Source organism: Pecten maximus, chromosome 12 (assembly GCF_902652985.1).
Source record: "Pecten maximus chromosome 12, xPecMax1.1, whole genome shotgun sequence".
Classification (NCBI taxonomy): domain Eukaryota; kingdom Metazoa; phylum Mollusca; class Bivalvia; order Pectinida; family Pectinidae; genus Pecten; species Pecten maximus.
In genome coordinates, this window is record NC_047026.1 from 14,409,100 (window position 1) to 14,431,845 (window position 22,746).

Sequence of the window (22,746 nt, forward strand, 5' to 3'; positions counted from 1 at the left end):
GTGTTTTTATATCATTAGACCACGTAGGCTATTTTAGAATGCTTACATGACAAACATAGTAAGGAGTCTTATTTTAGGATTTACGAGGATATTTTTTCTATGCTGAAGTCCGTCATGAAATATCTCTAAATATTAAATCCATTTCCATTTCCCGTACTTACTAAACTCCACTCCTGTAAGTGAAGTGATGGGTAGGGACCCATTTATTCCGAGGACACACTTAAGTTGTCCTGTGTTAATCAGTTATATAGTAAGAATAGAGGCCTTCGTTTTATGTATTTCCGGAATATGTGAATGAATCATTCATAAATCAATGGTTTTTATGACGTCCACTAACAACTCCTCATTCATGTTCTTGTGAATGATGTCAAATTATTGATGACGCTAAATGGTTTTCTCAATGTATTATTCGAAAGATCCTACTCACATATAATAAGGTGTTCCATAGTAATTATAGTCGGCCATATATGGTCATACCGGAAGTAGCAAGCCTTTTGAAGATTCTGACTTATGCATCAGGACGCTTAACAGAGATACTCATTAGAATGTATGGTCAACACTTTGTGTTGCGCGCTCTTGTATGCAGTATCGCCCAGGACACAATGGCCAATCGGTATTTGGTGTCAATAATATTTGTGTAAGGATCCAACTTTGTGACGTAGTATCACAATGCCTAAGGTATTGGCAAAATTACAAATTGATGTGTGAATTACTATTTCTTAACGTCAGAAGATAGATTCCAATATCGGAAGACTTCCTATGAATCGTTTTTATGTATTAATTGTACATCTGATAAAAATATGCCAAACGTTCTGATCCCATTAGTTTGCCATCAAAAACCGTGTATCAGTTTGTTTTCAATTTTTACGATTTTTATTGTATGGTCTTTTCACATTGAGGACTAAGCAATATAGACTATAGGTTTATCCTGAAACAACGTCTTCACAAAAGAATCTGATATAAAGAGTTTAACTTCAGACTTTTAATTTAACTTGCTTAAGTCTATTCTTGATGAGTGGGTTAATATTTCGTCACAAAATTCACTTTAAAGTATCAGTTTATCGATACCATAACCAACTAGCAGTTACACTAAGCCATTTCTTACTCAAAATTGAAAAAGAAAGTCCCAAAAGAAAGAGATTGAAATAATTCGAGGGTCATAAACCGTTCCGGAAGCTAAAAAGTACTCTGAGTTCATCGATGGCGTCGCTATATAAACCTTGCTCAAACTCAAATCAAGCCACGTTGTAAAAATGAGAAGTGGGATAGTGTGGGGGCAGTAGAAAGCCTATCGCGTAAGGAACTAATCACATTTTCCAATGAGATCATTACGGTGACCGTAAGACTTCCTCATAGCCTACAACAATTGAAATTTCTGGAAACTGGGTGTTGTAAGTTAAATCCATTAGCATTGGATAACATTAGAAACAAACTCTTTAATAATGGTTTAGTCGACAGCAGACACGTCTGTTAATGTTTATCAATGGTGAAATGTATCTAGTGATAGCATACAAATCAAGTAACAGCGTTCATATAGCAAATATTCGAAATCAAGGAAATATCTTTTAAAAGCTTTTTATAAGTAATTTAATAATTTCTATAATAAGTCTTAAAATGAGATAACCTGATGGACCTGTTTGTAATGCTTTTAGGTGGATTTATTAACAGAGTTGATTACAATGATCGGATTTGCTTAATCAGCGGAGTGCAATTTATATTGTAACTTACTTAAGAACGAATCGATTTAATATCAATATGCTGAGGTAAGGAAAATTACGTCTGTTATTATAACCAAACTAAAAGTAACGTCATCAATATACGGAGATGTATTTTACATGATATTTTACAACGTGTGTCTCGTTTTCACTCGCCCTTCTATCAAATCCCCCCACCCCCTCTCTTCTTATTTTTCATCTTCCTATTCTACCTTCATAAAAAGACTGAAAAATGATACCGTTAGTAGACGAGGATGTGAGGCCATCGTTTCTTAGGTGTCTCAATAAAACGGAAATGGACAAGATAAATAGTTTTCTCCGTAAGAGATGTGATTTCCTAGGTGACATTACCAGAAGCTGTTGTCCGCCATTATCCTTGTTCGGTTCACTGCGTGTGTTTACACCGGAATACCAGAACTCGCCATGCAGACGACTCGTCTATATTTACGACTGGTTAGCGCTTAAACGGGCCCCCATTATTCATTCAGACATTACAAGGGAAATGTATTTAATCATGACTATACAAACCGTTCAATTGGAATTTACCAATTAATTAAACTTTCCAAACATAGCTACCATGACCACCAATTTGCTGGATGCGTTGAACGGATGTCACTGGCTTGTCATGTCTCTAGCGCTGTTAAATCTCAGACTAAAAACACATTGCTTGCGGTCCATCACCACTCTCTCGACTGTTGTTTGGTTCAGTCTGCAGCAGATTGTCTTACTTCTGCTAACTCGCCTGTCGGACAAATGGTCCGCTTCAACGAACTATTGAAAGAATGGATTGAAATTGGACATAAAATAAATCGAGAAACTTGGATGCTTTGATTGCTAGCAATAGATGTGCACTCATAAAATAAAAAAAAATGTAAATTGGCGATTTGTTTCTGTCGCTAAGCACACAATATAGGATTCTGTCCCTCAGATTGGTAAAAAGAGAAAGAATGTGATTGGATTGAGGCAGTGTCAGTTTTATACGGCATAGTTGTAGGGGATGAACGCGAAGATGTTATACTGTAATGGATAAAAAGATACATGGGTTCATCTGCTGATTTAATGGACCAGTATCGTTTCTTTTGTTTTCATGGGTGATTATGAAATACAGAAAATGTTATTTGTTGGCCTTACTGTGTTGTTTTCCCTCGAATCAAAATCGCTAACTAATATTGTTAGATTTGTCATCATTTGTTTATTGATGTTTAATTAACAAGCAAATAACTGCGCGGGCGTTTGAAGCCAGGTCGTGTTATAAAGAGTTTAAATAAAAAAGTAACTTATAAAAATGTCGTTCTACTTCTACACATCTCTAAAACGTCTTAACCAAATTGTCAGTTTCAATGTATCCAATGCAATACTAGCAAAATTAAGGTCATTTTGTGTTAAGGCTAGTGCGTAGTTCAACAAGACACGTCGACGTGTTTCTCGGAGCTTATAGAAGACTTCTAAAATAAACTAAATTGGATCAGTTTAACGAAATTATGAATTAGAATGACAACTGTAATTGCAAAGAATACATGAATCAAACAAACCCACAATAATTAATTAAATAAATGAATATTACATAATGTCATCACCATCAATATATTTTATAAATAGTCTACTAACTTTCACTATTCTTAGCGGATTAAACCATAAAAATTGCCGATGAAATCATGCTTGGTTTTAAAACATGATATCAGATTTTTATTTTTTAACATTTCCGTATGATCAGGAAACTATGAATGTATCTCTTTTATTCCTGCTAATGTTAAATGATAATACATAACGTAAAGATGCGCTGTCGATAAACCGAACGACATCACAAGCGTAGGGGATGTTATCATTCGTTTTCCTAAAGATATACATCTAATGAATAGGTTCAATATCATTTACAGTTGATGGACTAGAAAATCCTTTCATAAGAAAAATTCAAATACCGAATGTGTTCTGCACTGTATCTCTGCAAATCTGATGTGATGACCAAGATCACTTTTTCAGAGAGATCTTTGAGATAAAAGTTAATTCCCTTGGAAACACTTTTTTGCAATTTTTGAATAGAGTGTTTATATTGCTGTTGTATTTTATGACAATTATTCAACATCAGTGATAACAGTATTGCCACTGTTCATAGTTATATAGAAAGCATGCTTACATCATGATATGCATACAACTCAATCCACACATCACTTGTTATGTTGAATCAAAACAGTAATAATGTTTTGGAAGTCATTTCAACGCAAACTTTACCATTTAATGATTCGCTTTGTGTGTTCAATATAAACATACCAACTGTTTATTCTACAAGAATAGTAAAATAAGTCATATCAACTATAAATTACACTTGCTGGCCCATATGGTAGTTCGCGAATGGTCTTTCTATGAGAGGTCAAGAGAGTACCCAAAGAAAACCTGGTTGGGTAGGTGACCCCGTACTTTTTTACGTTCAGTCACGTAATTGAACCATGTCCGCCGAGTTGAAAAGCGAGTGTGTTCAAATGACACCGTTTACATTCATTCACAAACTCCTCGATAATAAAATGTATTTAAAAAGTAGGCATTTATCTCAGGAAATTTTCATATAAATGTAGAGCGATAAAACTATCATTATATCATACATCCATATACATGTATGTTGCTCACATTTTTAAATGTGAGTTGAAAAGATACTTTTTAAATAAATGTTTAAAAATCTAGTTTTGATTTTCAAGCCCAGTATCAACAATCAATTGTGGTTTATCTAGGACCATCCTGATAAACAGGAGGATGGCAGAATGGTATTTTGCGATATCATTCAGGATTCTTAAATGCATGTAGTTGTTCGGCATGATTAGTCTGTGAAGGAGCGTGGAAAGAATATGTCTGCTTTATCCTAATGCATGTTTTAAGAGGCTAAGAATTATTTTCTTACTCTAGATATCATCTTGACATCCATCCTCATGTGACCCTATATGCACTGCAAGGACGTTAAACCCCTAAAAATTACTCAGGAACGACACATCTTGTATTGGTATTAAAATGAAAAATAATTTGATCATTGATTTAGCGGATTAATTATAAGATACTGCATTCCGATATATTCTTTCACGACCAAGCTGTTGAAACATTGCTTACCATAAACGCTTATTTTACATTTTAGTCTTGATTGTATACATACTTTTCTCATATGCCATATTATAGGAAATACTGATAGCATTTGAATTGATACTGTAAACGTGGAAATTTAAGCGATGGGGAGATTTACGCTTATCAAGCGGACTCCTTTTGTTAGCGAAATTTTGCCCCACGCGTATTATTTTGATACCAATTTGCGTAATCTTGAGCTACAAACGAAGGTGGATCGATCGCGAAAATTACCCCGACGCGTATAGTTATCAATATTGATATCGCGAAATTAAACCCCACGAATATAACTACGGTTACAGTATTCATCTTTTGTTATAATGATATCTAAATGTTACCAGTCCCTATTTGCATCTAATGTTTCAATGATGGCTTTCTTTGTTTTCAATGAGGAATTTCTTTGTTTTCAATGACGGCTTTCTTTGTTTTCAAAGGACGGCTTTCTTTGTTTTCAATTACGGCTTTCTTTGTTTACAATGACGGCTTTCTTTGTTTTAAGATATTGACAAGATTTTACGAACACTATTAATCCCCAAATATTAATTATTGACAGCATGATAATTCCGTTATCATGTAAATATATTTCATTGTTTATGTTATCTTACATAATCTTGTTACTTAGTTGGTCTCTAATTAAGCAGATACTTACTGAAAGGAAGTAGCCGTACTTAAACTTTGTTCGCTCAAGCGACAACTTTGAGTACGTGTCTCTATGTACAGAAATTAAGTTCTTTCGTGCATGTACACCTCCCTTTAACACATACAGGTAACTGTTCATCACGATATTGAATGTAACACACAACAATCTGTATCAACAATTAGCAAGTGTATTGCCATTTCACACGCAAACTCTTGCACGTATAAACATTTATCATCAGTATTCGATTAACGGAGACCTATGTGTAGGGAATCTAACTTCGTGTGTCAGCTCCCGGGGGATAAATTTAAGGATGTGATTTGTAAAACACATTTTGGTATTGAATGAAGGATTAATATATGTGTATTGCATTCTTTTATCGACAATCAAGCCGTCCTGTTAAATATACAATGTCGAGGACAAGACAATGAATTGATTTCCAATACAAATAAATCACTTGTAAAAAACACGCCAGGTAAATATTTAATATATCACGTGTTTTGTATGAGTAGAGACGTCAGTATTGGACGATCACTATGGTCTGTCACTATAAGCAACATTGATATTCCCTGTATTTACGCATTCTAACATTTTTTTCTTCTTGTAACCACACACATGTTCATTGATTACGCACATATTTTTTGATAACAAAAATAGCGGATCATCAACTTATATAAATTATCATTTCAGATTTATTACGATTTAGATATACATGTACCGAGTACTACGTAGTTTAATTCCTTATTTTCCATATGATCACTTTTATAAAATTTCAGCTCAAAATTAGCTCATCTATTCAACTTAAATCATTATACGTAGCTAATGCTATTGTTTTAAGATTACACGTGTTATTATTGTCTCGTGAGTTGAATAAGTTCATAAAATTGATAACCGTTTGATAACTCATTGGGGTTACCAGAAACTGTCCCAGATCTACGACAACATGCCTGACTATATATCTAAGCTCAGTCATGTAAACAATGAGTTCGATTCTACGCTTTTATCACATGTTCAAAACTGTCGGACCCAGTATATTTGTTCTCTCTAAGTGCTCTGCGAAAAACAATACCTAGATGAACTGGCTAGGGATTGAAGTTGTGCCTGTGTTAATACAACCGACACTCCGCCGATTACGCCACCTGACGATTGTACAGGATCACTTACTCCAATGTTGTGACAAACCTATTCAATAATTCATTACAAATTAAAGCTCCGTTATATTGCGACTAGAGCAAGGCGCATCAGCAAAAACAGTGGGAACTATATTAATATGCAAATAAACCGGTCTGACATATTGACGTCATTGTGACGTCATCCACCTCTCTTTATGAATGAAAAGTCCAAAATACACTTTTTGTCAATAGTGATATTCCGTAGCGACACTTTAGATTTAAAACCATAGCTGTCATCATATGGTATCAGGACAGAGCTTTGGAATTCATTTTAACTGGCGATTGTTAAACACTTGTTTAAAAACTGTTTTATATTATCATTGAACAAGGGAGCACACCTTTTAAGACCTTAGTGTTCATAATGGAAACTCAATACAACGCCGCGGGATGCTGACTCGGACGCACAATGTGAATATATGAGTAAAGTGTTTACATTGTGGCGTCAAAGATCAGCCTTTTACTGACCTACCTCTGATTTGCGTATATATGCTTGTTATTGGAAGTCGATGGAGTTCTAACGATGCAGATTTGTATAAGGACATTTCCAAACGTTTTCGATTGCTACTTGTATAAAAAGGCCATTCGAGCTCGCTTATAAAGTAGTTGGAATCATTCAGCATTCAATTCTTGCTAACCAATGACAGGACGAAATTGATTTTACTTGTCAGCGCCAGTGGTTCGTAAAAACATTGGACAAATTCTATAGCTCATATTGGAGTGTTAATTGAATGACGGCTGAACAGGTAACGCGCTCATAAAGGTGGGCGATCTTTGTTTAAGCTGTTGTATGTTAAAGTACATCACAGCGTGTGAGGGATCGAGTGTTTGGTAGGAAGCGTGGGAGCGAGGGTGGTCCCGCGTCAGCATCTGGCGCAACTCGTGATGTGTGTGCTATTAGCAAGTGATACACACGATAATAGTCAAGGTCTACCATGAAATGTTGACGAGGATTTGGTTTCAATGAATCATTTTGGATTTACACTAATATATTTTCTCAAAACTGTAAGTATTTCTATATCCTGAAACTTTCATATTGACACAAACGATAACCAGTTATTTAGGTTTTATACACAAAAAATTGGAGAGTTGATTTTTACTATCTCCGCGCGTGTAAGGACGATAGATAAAGACTTGTATGACAATCTTATTTCATGAACAAATGAAAATGACATCATGGCTCATGGGGGGGGGGGGGGGGGGGGGGGGGGGGGGGTATTTATCGGAATGCTGTTCTTAAGTAAGTTTTGCAGTTTTTTTTTATTACGAAAGACTTAATATTCAAAATGCAATGTAACTGGAATTAGCAATGCATTTAAACAATGATACCTCATTTTCAGCGCCCCTTTGTCATTTTTCATCGATTTGATACATTGATCATTGCCGTCAATGTTCTAAATATATGTTTGTAAGGCGGTTTTTGACATTCTGATAAACCTCACTGCTTACACGAATAAATCACTTGATATTTAAGTGAGACAGTTTAATAGTATTGATATTTCACTCAAATAACAGTCTTTAGCAATATTTAACTGAATTTGTTGCTCGAAAGATAAGATATATCAACACCTTTTATGAATATTTATCAATTGTAACAGATGCCGTATATGCTGAATACTTAACGGAAGCTGCAAAAGGCTGCAGTAGAAAGTTGTTTCGGCCTTAATTTAATATCATGCCAAAATTATTAGTATATCAATTTAAAGAAGAAGTAGTACTTTAAGTGTATAAAAAGCTCTACAAAACGTACACAAGCGAATGTGTATTTAACAATTGTTATTGTAAAACGAACATTAATCATGTGTGTATGAACCGAATCAAAACCACTATTCGTAAGAATTCTGTTCCAGGATGCATGTAACGTTAAACGACGCGGACATAAAAGTCAACTCGTGGAATTCTCCTTGTTATTTTCCAATTGTCCCCGTATTAACATGAATTTGGATCAGATTCCCGTATGTCTCGCAGTAAAGTAACGCTATGTTTGTCAATCGCACTTTTTAGAATGTGATCTAAAATAATATTTTCATTCATTCTTACGTATTTCCATATTTAATCTGATTTTTTACAACAATTTTTCAATGATATTTCTTAGTAGCTATGTTATAGCGATTTTCTTTCAGTTAATATATTGAAGTACATCAACATGCATTTATCAAATTACATCACGCATCGTATACAGATATGTCACAGATGTGTTAAATATACCAAGAACACAGCACAACTAACACACAATTTAATATATGCTATTGCATTAATTTCTTCTTACATTACGATAAAAGGAAAAAGAAAATATCGATATCATTCTAAAATGTAAAAATAAATAAATAAAACTCGTTTTAATATGTGATATTTTAACACCTGGTTTGATTCTGTCTTTTCTTTTTCCATTTTTCATTCCATATTACGTTTTTAGTTATAATAATATTTTTGTTATTATGTCCGTATTCTCGATTGTTTTTCTGACATTCTGGTATAATTTACCTTATTCATATAACCCCTATTTCGATTTTCTCTCTTTTACTTATTCGTTATATCGTCGGTAAATAATCTACTATGTTCCAAACACTCCAAACCTGATTCATTGTATCGCACCTTAGAACTCGTTCATAATATCTACCATACCCCCACCTTACCTAATTCACACCGTACCTTACCTTATCCATAACCCACCTTACATATTCATACCGCACCTTACCTAATTCACACCGTACCTTACCTTATTCATAACCCACCTTACATATTCATACCCCACCTTACCTTATTCATACCCCACCTTGACCTTACCTTATCCATAACCCACCTTACATATTCATACCCCACCTTACCTTATCCATAACCCACCTTACCTTATCCATAACCCACCTTACATATTCATACCCCACCTTACCTAATTCATACCTCACCTTACCTTATCCATAACCCACCTTACCTTATCCATAACCCACCTTACCTAATTCACACCGTACCTTACCTTATCCATAACCCACCTTACATATTCATACCCCACCTTACCTAATTCACACCGTACCTTACCTTCTCCATAACCCACCTTACATATTCATACACCACCTTACCTAATTCACACCGTACCTTACCTTATCCATAACCCACCTTACATATTCATACCGCACCTTATCTAATTCACGCCGTACCTTGTCTAATTCATACCGCACCTTACCTAATTCATTCCTCAACTTACCTTATCCATAACCCACCTTACATATTCATACCGCACCTTACCCAATTCATACCCCACCGTACCTTACCTTCTCCATAACCCACCTTACATATTCATACCTCACCTTACCTTATCCATAACCCACCTGACCTAATCCATAACCCACCTTATCTAATTCACACCGTACCTTGTCTAATTCATACCGCACCTTACCTAATTCATTCCTCAACTTACCTTATCCATAACCCACCTTACATATTCATACCCCACCTTACCCAATTCATACCTCACCTTACCTTATTCATACCCCACCTTACCTTATTCATACATGCCTTTAGAGTACTCGACTCATACGTAATACCCTATTAACATACATCATTTAATTACGACATTTTTAGTATAAAAAGTTCTTAATTACACCTATTACATTGTGTGTGCATATTCAATAATCAGGCAATGGCTGATAACACTCCGCCCTAGCTTGTCACTGAAATGGTACACAGCGGGGTAGCATTGATACATTTAATTAGCACGTATGCATGTACAGGTGGCTATTTGTCATTATGTTAGTCAACCCGAAAGATTTATTGACATATACCAGTATAATAGAGAGTCCAGATATGTACTGTTTGATTGAGGTACACAACTAGTATAGTGGTATAAGAGGTGGTTATAAAAGCACTCATTCTCGTTATATCAACAGCAGTTTTATTTTAGCACTATACCATAATTCCCTTGGTTCCTGTATATATGAACTCAGTAGTACATTTTATCGTAGTCAGGGTTTCCAACTTGAGATATATCAATCTGCAATAAGTACGTTTGAAGGTCGATGCATTCTTTTACATACTGTTGACGTACACAATTTCGTGGTAAACTTATTTAGCGGTTTTCGCACTGGGAGCTTTGTGCTAAATTATGATTGTGCTACTGTTTCTATGAGTTGCCATAATAATATGTATCTGCTAGGTATTTAACAGAAGTTGCAAACATTGTAATGTTTCATACAATATTCAGTTTGTAAGAACTTAAACAATAAAATATCCATTTTATTACATTTTTACCAGTGAAATATCAAAAATTATTAATTCTATAAAAGTGATATTTCACTTTTGCTGATTTGACCAATCAAATTAATGATTAGAAAATACCAAAATAATTGACCAATCAGAAAGCCCGACATATATGTCAGCACCTGGACAGGGGGAACTACTTTTTTGTATGCAAACTTTCGCTATAGGCCTAGTTAGCATACGGGGTAGGTTTTTCGTTGATAAGAAATGTAATAAACAGAATATCTAACAGTGTCTTCAGTAATACCAAATATATTTCACTCGTGTGGCTAATATTATGATATTTTTCACTCGTACTCGTGAAAAATATCAAAACATTAGCCCCACGAGTGAAATATATTTGGTATTACTGAAGACACTGTTAGATATCCTCTATTACTCCATCCGATTTTGACCCCACCCCCTGTCCGATTTTCTATGAGCCCTCACAAAATCGGATGTTTTAAACATAATACAGTATGCAGTCTATCTTAAAGTATCTTCCTGCAAAATTAGCCTGACCACTGATTGGCGACAGAGAGATCCAAATGTCCACCCCTCCTTTTAAGGATTGTTAATTAACTGAGATAATTTCCCTTCCATTTTGTAATACTTTAAAATTTAGAATTAAGGAACGCTGCTGAGTCCGGGACCCGGTACCATAGCAACTTTTTACACTTCCAAATCAGTATGTTAGCGGTTTTTTCTTGTTGAACCTGATAGCTTTGGTTGAAAAGTGCTGTGAAATTGTAAAACAAAGACAATATTTGTACTTGTTTCTGAATCCTTCATGTTTGTACAATTTCAAATTATAATAATAAAATAAAGTTTAAACTATAGAAAATAAACATATATTCATTTTTTTAAATGATGAATTAAGGTATTTCCTTGAGAAATGTATTCCATCGGTACCTATGGCTTTCATACATGACAGATCTCCGAGCAGAGATGCTTTCTATGCCAGCATCTGATAACACTACAGTTGACTTCGATCGCGGTATTAATTTCAAGCCTGTACCACTTTGACATCAAAGACTCGCTCTGAATTGTTCAGACCACTTCAAGATGATTTGTGTGGAACTTGAACGGTATCCCCAACCTTCAAAGTTAATATAATCAATTCTATAATCATTTAAACTGTTGGAACCTATATTAGGTTATGGTCATTTTATGGCATTTGGTATTTCTGGTAAATACACGGCAATTCTACTCCAGAGTCTTCTATTGAGGGTTTGATATATGATAGGCTATGCGCATAATAAATTTTGAAGGGCATTTGTCAAAAGCAAATTGATGACGAAATATTGATTTATCTTAAAAATTACCATAATAGAAAAAGTCGATTTCTCAGCCAATGATATGTGATCCCTGTATTGTATTCAGTTATGTCGAAATATCGATTACCTCTTGTTCATTTCAATAGTAAGCACGGGGTATTTTATTTTGGTCCAGATTGGATAATGAGGGTTATGCACGTGTTTCGTAACTCCTAGCTATGTTTCAGTGTAGGTTATCGCTTAAAATCTGTTTGCAGATTTCCATTAAGCAAATCATTACATAATTGTATTGTAAACTATTTTTTATTGCCAATTTATGCATGTAATGCCAATCGATATGGTTAAAACTGCCCTGGTCCTCTATTGCCATGATCAAATAGCGCCATCATTATTGAGCGGAATATCGCGAATAGCGGTAAAATAAGATTACCGCTAGAAAGGTACCTTTATAGTAAATAGATTATGAAAATAAAGCGATACTGAGTGATAATTCGTCACCAGCATTCAGTGAGTAAACTTTATAACCAAGTATGTAAAATCCCGTCTTGTCTCTACTCTCTACTCATTTTCGCCCCATGTTATTTTCGCTCTTGAGTAACACAAACCATATTCCCCCTTAATTGTTTTCAAGAAATGTTATTTTCCTCGTTTGTAAAATCAGGAAATACTGTTCGGAATTCTCCATGCAATTGCACTCGGAACACTCGGGACTTATCGAATTCCCCAATTGTCTTGTCATGTAATCAGGTATGAAATAAGGAACGTTTACCTGTGCTCAGATTTTCTTTTAGCTCCTATTGATTCAAGTAATATAAGAAAACACGACCAATTGTAAGTTCACAGTGTCCTGCGTAATGAGTGACCCGTATTTTCTCTTGTTCTCTTGTACATGTTCATGTATGGAAGCTACATGTAGAAGCGACGGCGAACTCATAAAATTAGTCTTCTCCATGGCAGGCATTTGATGTCACTCGGTGACTCATTCTTATCATGACTGGACTACATTTTTTTTTTTTTTTAAATGTCTGGTTTCTAACATTACTTAGTATGTATAGTTATTTTATTGAAAATACTAAGCCTAGTACGTGAATTTAGCCGATATTCTCGGTTTAAATCAACGAGATACTTCAAATGTACTAGGCCTAGATTTAGATCTTGATGTTATTTCACATGCATATATTTGAATAAAGCAGTGTTTTATTTTATAAATTTAGTGTAAAATGTATAGCACGGGTTGCTTGTCATTGTACAGAACAAAACACAGTTGAAAAGTAATAGATTATGTTTTTGATCAGACTACACTTGGCCCATGTAATATGGTTTATAAATCCTTCAATTCAGCTCCATGTATCTTCAAAGCGCAAAAATGGCGAAAATTAAACGGAAGCGAAAATTACCAGGTATACAGTAATACTAATTACAAATCCATTGTTTTTACAGTGACCACTAGCCTTGAACGCCCTCGGGAGTGACTTCCGGTGATCGTGAGTGACCTGGCAGAGACAGGTTTCTCTGCCTGCCGTGAAAGATGACGGTTCGGGAGGTTGTCTCCCCTGTAAAACTGCGGGACTGTCTTTCACGATGTCGACAGTCCCGAAAGTTGGTGCTTATCATTGTGTTCATCGCCTTGTTCCTAGACAATATGCTTTTGACGGTCGTTGGTGAGTGTATTGTGACAATACTAACATTAGGTTCAAAAATGATAAAGATCTTTCTTTGATTCAACATTTGATAAAATCATTGTCTAATGTGTGTAGTGTGAATCCATGGCATTGTTCCTATCGTAAGGATCTGTCTGTTTCAAAATAGTTCTTCAATATTGATGGAAAGAGCTATTGATGAAATAACAATCAGCGTACTTCTCTGAATAAACTTTATTATTTTACTTTTAATAAAACTAAATTCTTCATTTTACATCGTAAAATGTATCGAAAGCATCGTACCTTATTGTTAAAGATGATGAGTGTGTTAAATCATTAAGCATAACAACACTTTTTATCGATACAAAATCATTTTGAACATTAAGGAAATATAGACAACACTTTTGATTAAATTACATAATAAAACCAAAATTATAGATACCAAAGAACAAATGTACTGGTCAGAAGGGGAGATAAACGGGTGCGAGAACATGAGAATAAGTGATATATTTACCAGTAAAAAAAGAATTTTGATACATATTCCATCTGATAATTCTGTCTTTATTTGTCAACAATCACTGCTATTTCTGGTCTATTGCCGCTGATCTTTGTTAAATTCTTCATCATTTTTTTAGGACAAAAATCTAACGAAGTATTTCTCAATTTTCAGTTCCAATCATTCCGAATTTCATACGAAAACTGGAGGCTCCATTTCACAAGATGAATGTTTCAGTTTCGCAAGATAAATCTGAGATAGTTTGTTCCAACAGTACCAACTTCACTCAGTCATCAAATCCCATTCTGGACTCGGGAAGCCCCGGGTGGACAAGTTTTACAACAATTTCATCGTTTTATGCCCAGACAACACCTGGTCCCTGGATATACTGTGAAAATCGAACAAAAAACGCGAGAAATAAATCCTCAGAAATTGTTGTCGTCGAGGAGGAAGTATCGCGACATGCTGAGTTAGCCAATGAAAATGTCAAAGTCGGATTATTATTTGCATCTAAAGCTTTGGTTCAACTACTGTTTAATCCATTTGTTGGATCCCTTACTAACCGGTAAGTACTCGTTGTTGATAATACTTTATCTCATAGCCTCTCTAATGTTTATTTCACGTGTTGTAATATATCAAATCAACGTTACTTCCGGGGAAACGACAGCCCGACACATATTGATAAAAATCTAACATGACGCAGATGTATTTGATAGTAATTGACCTTTTTTTTTTAAATTGTTTCCGTGTAAATCTGTGATTTGCTCATATTTATCCCTCATTCTATCGATTCCTAGTTTGAATCACAGTTTCGTGTACAGGTGGGTATTCAATAGTAGTTTTGTAAAGCTGCATTTTTTCAACCGAAAGAATTTTTTATTTTGTAATAAAGCACACTTTTTTAGTAGACAAATAGAGAACGTTTAGCAAAGCAACAGCTAAATCAAATCTTAATGACACTCACGGTAGACCGGAACAGTTACTGGACACATTAACGTTGTGAGCGTGAGTTATTCTACTGCACACTGCAAGGCGAGATTAAATTCAACACAACCATTGCGGTTAATTCCATGTCGCAGACAATGCTTTTCTAAACGGAAAATTAAAATATCGCAGACTCTAAGTTGCAATTATGGTAGTGTATGCAAACCAAATCTAAAAGTTAAGGGATAATTCAGAGTGAATCTACAAATGCTCTAAACTTAGTGTTAAAGAAGATGCGACTTCGTGATATATCCCTTTATATTCTAAGAGAATAGCTGACGTCGGAAGGGGGATAGGAGGCGATAAGTCTTCTCCTTGGTTTGCTTTTGTTTTGTTTTTGCTTTTTTTTGGGGGGGGGGGGGGGGGGGGGGGGGTGTAGGGGTCTTTTCTGCACGCTCGTTTTTTGTTTAGTTTCCACGATATTCTTCCTACGTTTTATCTTTTTCTATATCAATTATATTATGTTCAACAAAGTTTATTGTATCAAACATCACTATGTGCATCCTTTGAAATAGACAACTATCTTAAGTGTGCAACAAACCCGCGTGAAATATTGTACAAGTCATTAATCTACTTTGATGCCATATCTTGAGCTCCTATGCAGAAATAAAGTGCGTGCAATCACTCATACCCTAGGTTTTTAAGAAAAAATCTAACAGTGGAGACAAATCGGTGAATGGTAAGGGAAAGTATAAACCCAGTTTATCTTAGTTAATCAAGGTTTTACACATGCTTCTTAGTACTTTGTGATCCTATTTTGGCCTGGTGTATGATGTTACCAAAAAACAACCGCACGGAAAGGCTTAAAACATGCACCTATATTGTAAAGACATTGCAATATCCTACTACAAAGATGATCTGTTACTCAATAACAGCTTGTCATCTTAAAGTCAGTTCCAGATGCGAGTGATTACCACTCTTTAACATTTAATGAATTGTACATGTATATCATGTATATGCGATACCCGTAGCTGAGCATGACCTCGGTACACTTATATCACGTAGTTGCTTTAAGAACCCCCGCCACAAATAGGTAAGCTGCCAGAACGATCTTCAGCTTAAGCATAGGAACATTTTGTATATATCTTTTCCGATCCATGCAAAGCTACATATCTACCATACAAAGTCGTCTCGACTATTTTGTAATTGGGTAAGACAATCGTAGTATTTGATTTACCAGGAAAACAACATAATTCAAGCTGTTGGTATAGTCTACGTACATATACTACCAATCCCGTTTACAGTTACGTCGACAAATTGATCAACAAAACTGCAGAAATTGTCTTTTGAAATTGAAAGCAATGCGAAAATATATACATCAATTACTTCGGAATTTGTCGTCGGAACAAAGCGAATTGACTTTAACTCTGGCCTTGCTGTTGTCTGTTGCAATGTATTGCTCTTCCTGACACAGTGACCAATCAGTCGTAAAGAAAATCCCTGCAAGCTAAGAAATCTATGGATCAGTATAGTTGGGTTAAAGTACCAATTCAATAGGATTAGAGATCTTCTAAATTGTTTTGGAGTAGGACAATTTGTCAACCGCCATGCAATATACTTGGATTTACAAATTAATTCCGGCTAGAAGGAATATCCAGTTCATTCATAGAAACTCAGACTGTATGCACTGGCTTTCAACTAAAAATCGTTTGACAGGAGTAGGTCTACCAAATGTTATATTTTGCTTAGCTTCAAATTGAGATTAGCTAATTAAATGCAAAGTCTTAAGCGGACATTCTGTTAACTAAGTAAGGACCGCTTCAGATGAATTTCTTCAGATATGATTTTGTGTCTTGTTGTTCAGTGAAACAAGTGTGATCGGTCTTTATTCGTGGTTGTGTGTTAAACGCGGCTTTCCAAATATAAAAGACCAATGTCTAATCATTCTCGACAGGAATGACGTTGATGGTAAGGGGATATGGAACTAATCACACAGTGGGCTTCTGCCTAGCTGTAGCCTTATAACGTATGAATAAAAAGAAATTTGATACACATTATCAACGCATCTACAGAAGAAGTTACAAGATCCACGTCTCCTCATTTACCCCTATGCCGACCCAAGTTTCAGGTCGGTCCCTGACTGAAAGGGAATCAGACAGAGACAGAAATATTTTATATGCCAATAAAATAATCTTATAATTAGTTATGAACGGCTTACAAGGGCCTTGCCTTTCTTTAAACATTAATAATTACATTTTTTCTGAATAGTATTATCAGCTAAATATATCACACGTGACTTGATTAAATCTCAACAAACGAGTATGTTACATAAGTAATGGCTCACTTGTTAAGAGTTTGTCTTACCAAGCCCTAAACTGTAAAAAAAAACACGCCTTATTTTAAAGAACACCACGTAGTTGCAAGTTTCATTAAACTAATGCACCTGATCATGCGAGTCTATTTCACACGCAACTCACGTGCGATAGCATCTTGTCTAGAATAACGTATACCAATGCAAATAGTCGGATCATTGCTAACATGTATCTCAGAAATGAGTTTGATGACGTAGATAACACAATATCGAGATTCTTATACAATGCATAATTCACATGTTTGGATAATCAATACAGATGATAATGATGACGAAGACGAACATTAGACAACCTAAAATCTGTCGGTTCAATAACCTAAATTCAAACGGTTTAATAAATTGAATCCAGGCGGTTCAATAACCCCAATTCGAACGGGTTCAATAACGTAATTCAGACGGTTAAATGACCTGAATTCAGACGGTTTCATAACTTGAATTCAGGCAATTCAATAATTTAAAAAAGACGGTACAATAACTTGAATTCAGACAGTTTCAATGACCTGGATTCAGGCGGGTTCAAAAACCTGAATTCGAACGATTTCAATGAAATGAATTCATGCGTTTCAATAACCTGAATTTAAACGGGTTCAATGCCTATTATTCAGACGGTTTCATAACTTGAATTCAGACTGGTTAAATAGCCTGAATTCAGTGAATGTCATAAACCTTAACTCTGATGATTTCGTAGCCTGAAATCAGGCGGTTTCATAACCTGAATTCAGAGGTTCAATAACCTGAATCCAGACGGTTGGAAGTATCGCAATATGTGCGTAGCACATACATTTTGGTTTCTTAACTGCCTTCCTAGCAGTGTACTTTTAACATAATTCTCGAGTCTTAACAAACGTAGATAGTATCATGACAATACAATCATACAGCAGATTCCCTGAAGTCAGGCTCTACAGAACAAAATAGAAAGTATGATAACATTGTTTAGGCATTTGACGTCTATTGTCCTACATCATGAACATGTTCATTAACAGAAAAACGATGACATTAATCAAATGTCTCTATGTATATCTTACAGCTGTTTTTACCTACTCTAATTTTACAACTCAGAAAGGAGTGAACAATGCTTAGTCTGAATTTTAGTATATGTTCATGTTTTTATGAGATAGATATATCTACTAACATTGCATGAAAAAAACATTGCTAAGTCTTCAGCTAGACTGTGGACATTTTGATCAGGAAATAATCTCCTGTTATCGAGCACTGCTTATGATATTTAGTGTGATGGCACTAAACATTCGACCTTGGTTTATCCGGTCCATTCATCCATCAACACCATGTTTATATAACCTTTCTTGGTCAGAGGACGTAATCTCTCATACAAATGTCAAAATCTTCATTTCTATCTGTAATCTCAAAATTTGATGTCAGTTTTCCCCGCTTCCCATCTATTCATATTGCTGAAGAATTATGTTAGCTAGTTAGTTAAAATGCTTAACGGCCCATCAACACTATAAAGGTCATTAGGGCCAAAACAAGTTATTAAAAATACAAGAAAAAAGCCAAGAGACAAAATGACATAAAACAACGAAACATGTAAAAATGTAGATATATATTGATACACTCACGATAAGATTAAAATCAAAAAGTGGCTATGGTACACAAATCTTGTGATAAAGACCAATAGCTTTCAGATAGTTCAAAATTTTGTAGAATTATGTTAAGTGAAATATGTAAAATATACAATTTTCTGTGATTACCCTGTATGAACCGATCAAAAATAGCTATTCATTTTGTATTCATGATTAGCGAGCAATCATAATATAAATCCCGTTTCAGAAAGAAATTCTTTAATCAATATTGTATTATACAAATGCATACTCAGCAATAGGATGCTACGATCAATTGCCATCCTGATCATTCAACAGACCAAACTACTTATACAGACGAATAAATATTTGTCTTCGTTTACAATTTGGCCCGCCACTCCTATCATCCCTTCCTCTTAGAATTTTCTCACAAGTGACCTTTCTGAACTCTAAACTGCTTACAAGACAATTCTTCTCGAACGAATTCAAACTACAATCATAGAGAGCGGTATTCATTATGTAGTACCTCATCACATATATTCCCAATCCTAAATTGCTGATCGTTAAGCAGGAGCAGAAACTACCACTTTTAGCGAGCCTGTTCCAGAACTCAAAGCCTTCCGCTAAGAGATGAACACCTAACTAACTTTCAAATCCGGGGCAGCGTCAAGGGAGACATTAGAAAGAATTTCATGTATTTGTAAAATTTTTCTAATATCCTTGTATTTATTAAGCATTGATGTCAATTGTTTTTAGTTTCGTCGGGGTATGAAACAAATTTTGTTTGCAAACTGTAGGAATCCGCGTAGCGGATTCTTACAGAAGTTTGCAAACAAAATTTGTTTCATACCCGCTATGAAACTAAAAAAGTAATTGACATCAACGCTTATAATTAATTTTTGAAAATGATTTTCTAATTTAAAACATGTTTTATGTACAATTTTACCGGTTTTAAATGGGATTCTTTTTCTCAAATCAATACGAAACGTCAATTGTCGTATTGTGACGTCACATTTTTCGCGCCATTCTCGGAATTTCTTTCATAGAAGAATGAAAAGAATTTTTCGACCAATCACATTTGAGTATTTACCATGAAAACAAAGAAAAATTAATTATTTCATCTTGCAATCGGGATCTGCATTGTCTGAATACACCCACTACGGATATTGTTTTCTGTATTCGGCAATGACGGAAAACGGTTGTATTTTAGAATCCTAGACTGACCTACAATGTACTTCCAAGTGAAACAACATTTAAATGACGAACATATTTCTATATGGAACGTTGTTGATACCGTTTTACTTCAAAATGATTAGTGTTGCAGGATAAATAAAATAATGGTCTGTGTCTTCAAATCAACTGTATTTTTGGCACGAGACAGAAAGATAAAAGTGGCTCGCCATTTTTGTCTTTTTTTACCCTCGCAAAAATACAGCTTATATTTTGAGATACTAACCATGTATTATCTATATATCAAATAAAATGCAACAACATGGACATTGCTCACAGCAGATGTACAATACAATCCGTTCTACCGCAATAATGTACTAAGGGTAAATGTGCTTTCTCCGAACGTTAATAGTTTCAGGTATTCCTATGTTATACAAATTCAATTTTCACAAACTCGACGCTATACAATTATCGGTGCTATTCTGAAGCGGCTGGCTATCGGCTAGAAGTCTTAAGTAAAGCTTGATAATATTTAAATTGCATACACATAGTGACCTTGACTTTGACTTTAGGGACAATTCGACAATTATTTCCGATTTCTCACGATTAAACAGAATAGATCATTAAATTATTATTTTTATCAAATTGACGTCATCTTTGCCAGCATTTTTGTGGATAGAATGGAAATCCAATGAATAATATTCATATCTGATGTGAATCTAGAACCGAATTTAAATAGGCAACAATTGTTAACAGTAGTGACGAATCATTGAGGATAGGGACTCACTAAGCATACTTAGTCTCTCACACACTGCCACAAAGGAACAGGTTCATTTGCATACCATAATTACCTTTGAGAATTCAAATCAATGCACAATTATAAGATTGTTGAACAAACACAAATACGATATTTATTATTCCTATGAATACACACATATATATATATATATTCGTAAATTTGCAATCACTAATGAATGAGTCTGCAGTTGCCCATTATACATTCCTGTGTCTGATGGAAGTGGGTAGACTCAGCATGTGTAAGCATGAAGGGTGGGCTATATTGGATAGACGCAACCTTCCGGAATACGTTTTGTTGAATATGCTTTTGGTGTTTGCCATTTTGTATGTTTTTTTTTTTTTTTTTGTTGGTTGGTTTGTTTCCCCCAATATTGATCTAAAGGATCCATTTTTATTTAATTGAACAAAACCATCCAGTTAAATTTTTGTCATTTTGCGTGATTTTGAAATGTACAAAACTTCTGATTTGCGGTACATTTACCACTGTCTATACATAAAACAGCTATGCTAAAATGTCATTCTACTGTTTGAGGAAGAAACTTAAAAAAAAAAAAAAAAAAAAGAACTACCGACGTTTTGTAATTGCCAATGCTAGACGCAATTACTATCATGTCTATGTTATCATATAACAGCCTACTGAATGATGGCATCTACGCCGTCAACTGAACAAGTCATCGACCCAGGAACATAGCACATCCGTTCGGAACATTTCTGATTGATAGGTCAGATAGAGAGCAGAAGGACAGGCAAAATTTCGTCTGATGTAAGACGCGAGTAACCCTTCTTAGTATTCATGTATTCATGACTCCTGTCTCTATGGTTAACATCGCCAAATCCCAGTCATGTTTAACATCAAATCGAACAAGGCCCCGTCTGGCATCTCCATCGATAGGACAATGTTTACAATCAAATTTAGGAAGGAACTTGTTCCGAATTTCAATATGCGGATGAGATTTTTTGTTTGTCTGTAGGCGGTATTTTTTATATTGTATTCATCCGATGCACATGTCCATTATATACTCTACATCCTTGTATACATTTATATCAGACAATTCACCACTACAATATCAAACATTTATGACCGCGGACATGTCATTTGTACGTACTAGAGAAATATCTCTGTTTGGCGACTCGGATAGCGTTTCACTAACACCTGGAGAGACGCGGACAATTTGTCTATTTTTCACGTTTTCCATTCGTGTCCCTATACATCAAATTAATAATAATAAATACTGCACTCTACCTGCTATGGTATATTGATACAGTGTATATTTCATAGTATTTGTTCAATTCGAATCAATGTGTATACATACGTGGTGATCCAAGTGTTCATACATTTTACGACCTTGCGTCATGAGTGTCATTCATTTAACAAGTCATCATACATCTAGAGACGATGACCTGTAAGTATTTTGTATCAATTTCAGAAATATTAATTTCATGAGAATTATATATACAATTATATATAACAATTTTGCTGCTGAAACTCTGTCGAAAAAAATCATCAGTGTTTGCTATGTATATCGTCACTAGTAAGTGTTTATATCGTCACTAGCCAGTGTTTATATCGTTAAAAATTAGTGTTTATATCGTCACTAGTTAGTGCTTATGTCGTCACTAGTTAGTGTTTAAATCGTCATTACAGTGTAGTTAGTGTTAAAATCGTCATTAGTTCG

At 34.9% G+C, this 22,746-nt stretch overlaps 1 protein-coding gene across 1 annotated transcript in view; it reads left to right on the forward strand.

Moving 5' to 3' along the window:
- Window positions 1-7,322: 7,322 nt before the first annotated feature.
- LOC117339359 (synaptic vesicular amine transporter-like) overlaps window positions 7,323-22,746 on the forward strand; it is a 41,478-nt gene continuing 26,054 nt past the window's right edge. Inside the window, exons 1-3 of the mRNA XM_033900901.1 lie at window positions 7,323-7,628; window positions 13,574-13,794; window positions 14,444-14,834. Of these exons, the coding sequence (XP_033756792.1) occupies window positions 13,662-13,794; window positions 14,444-14,834 (524 nt within the window). The 5' untranslated portion in view covers window positions 7,323-7,628; window positions 13,574-13,661. The remainder of the gene's footprint in view (window positions 7,629-13,573; window positions 13,795-14,443; window positions 14,835-22,746) is intronic.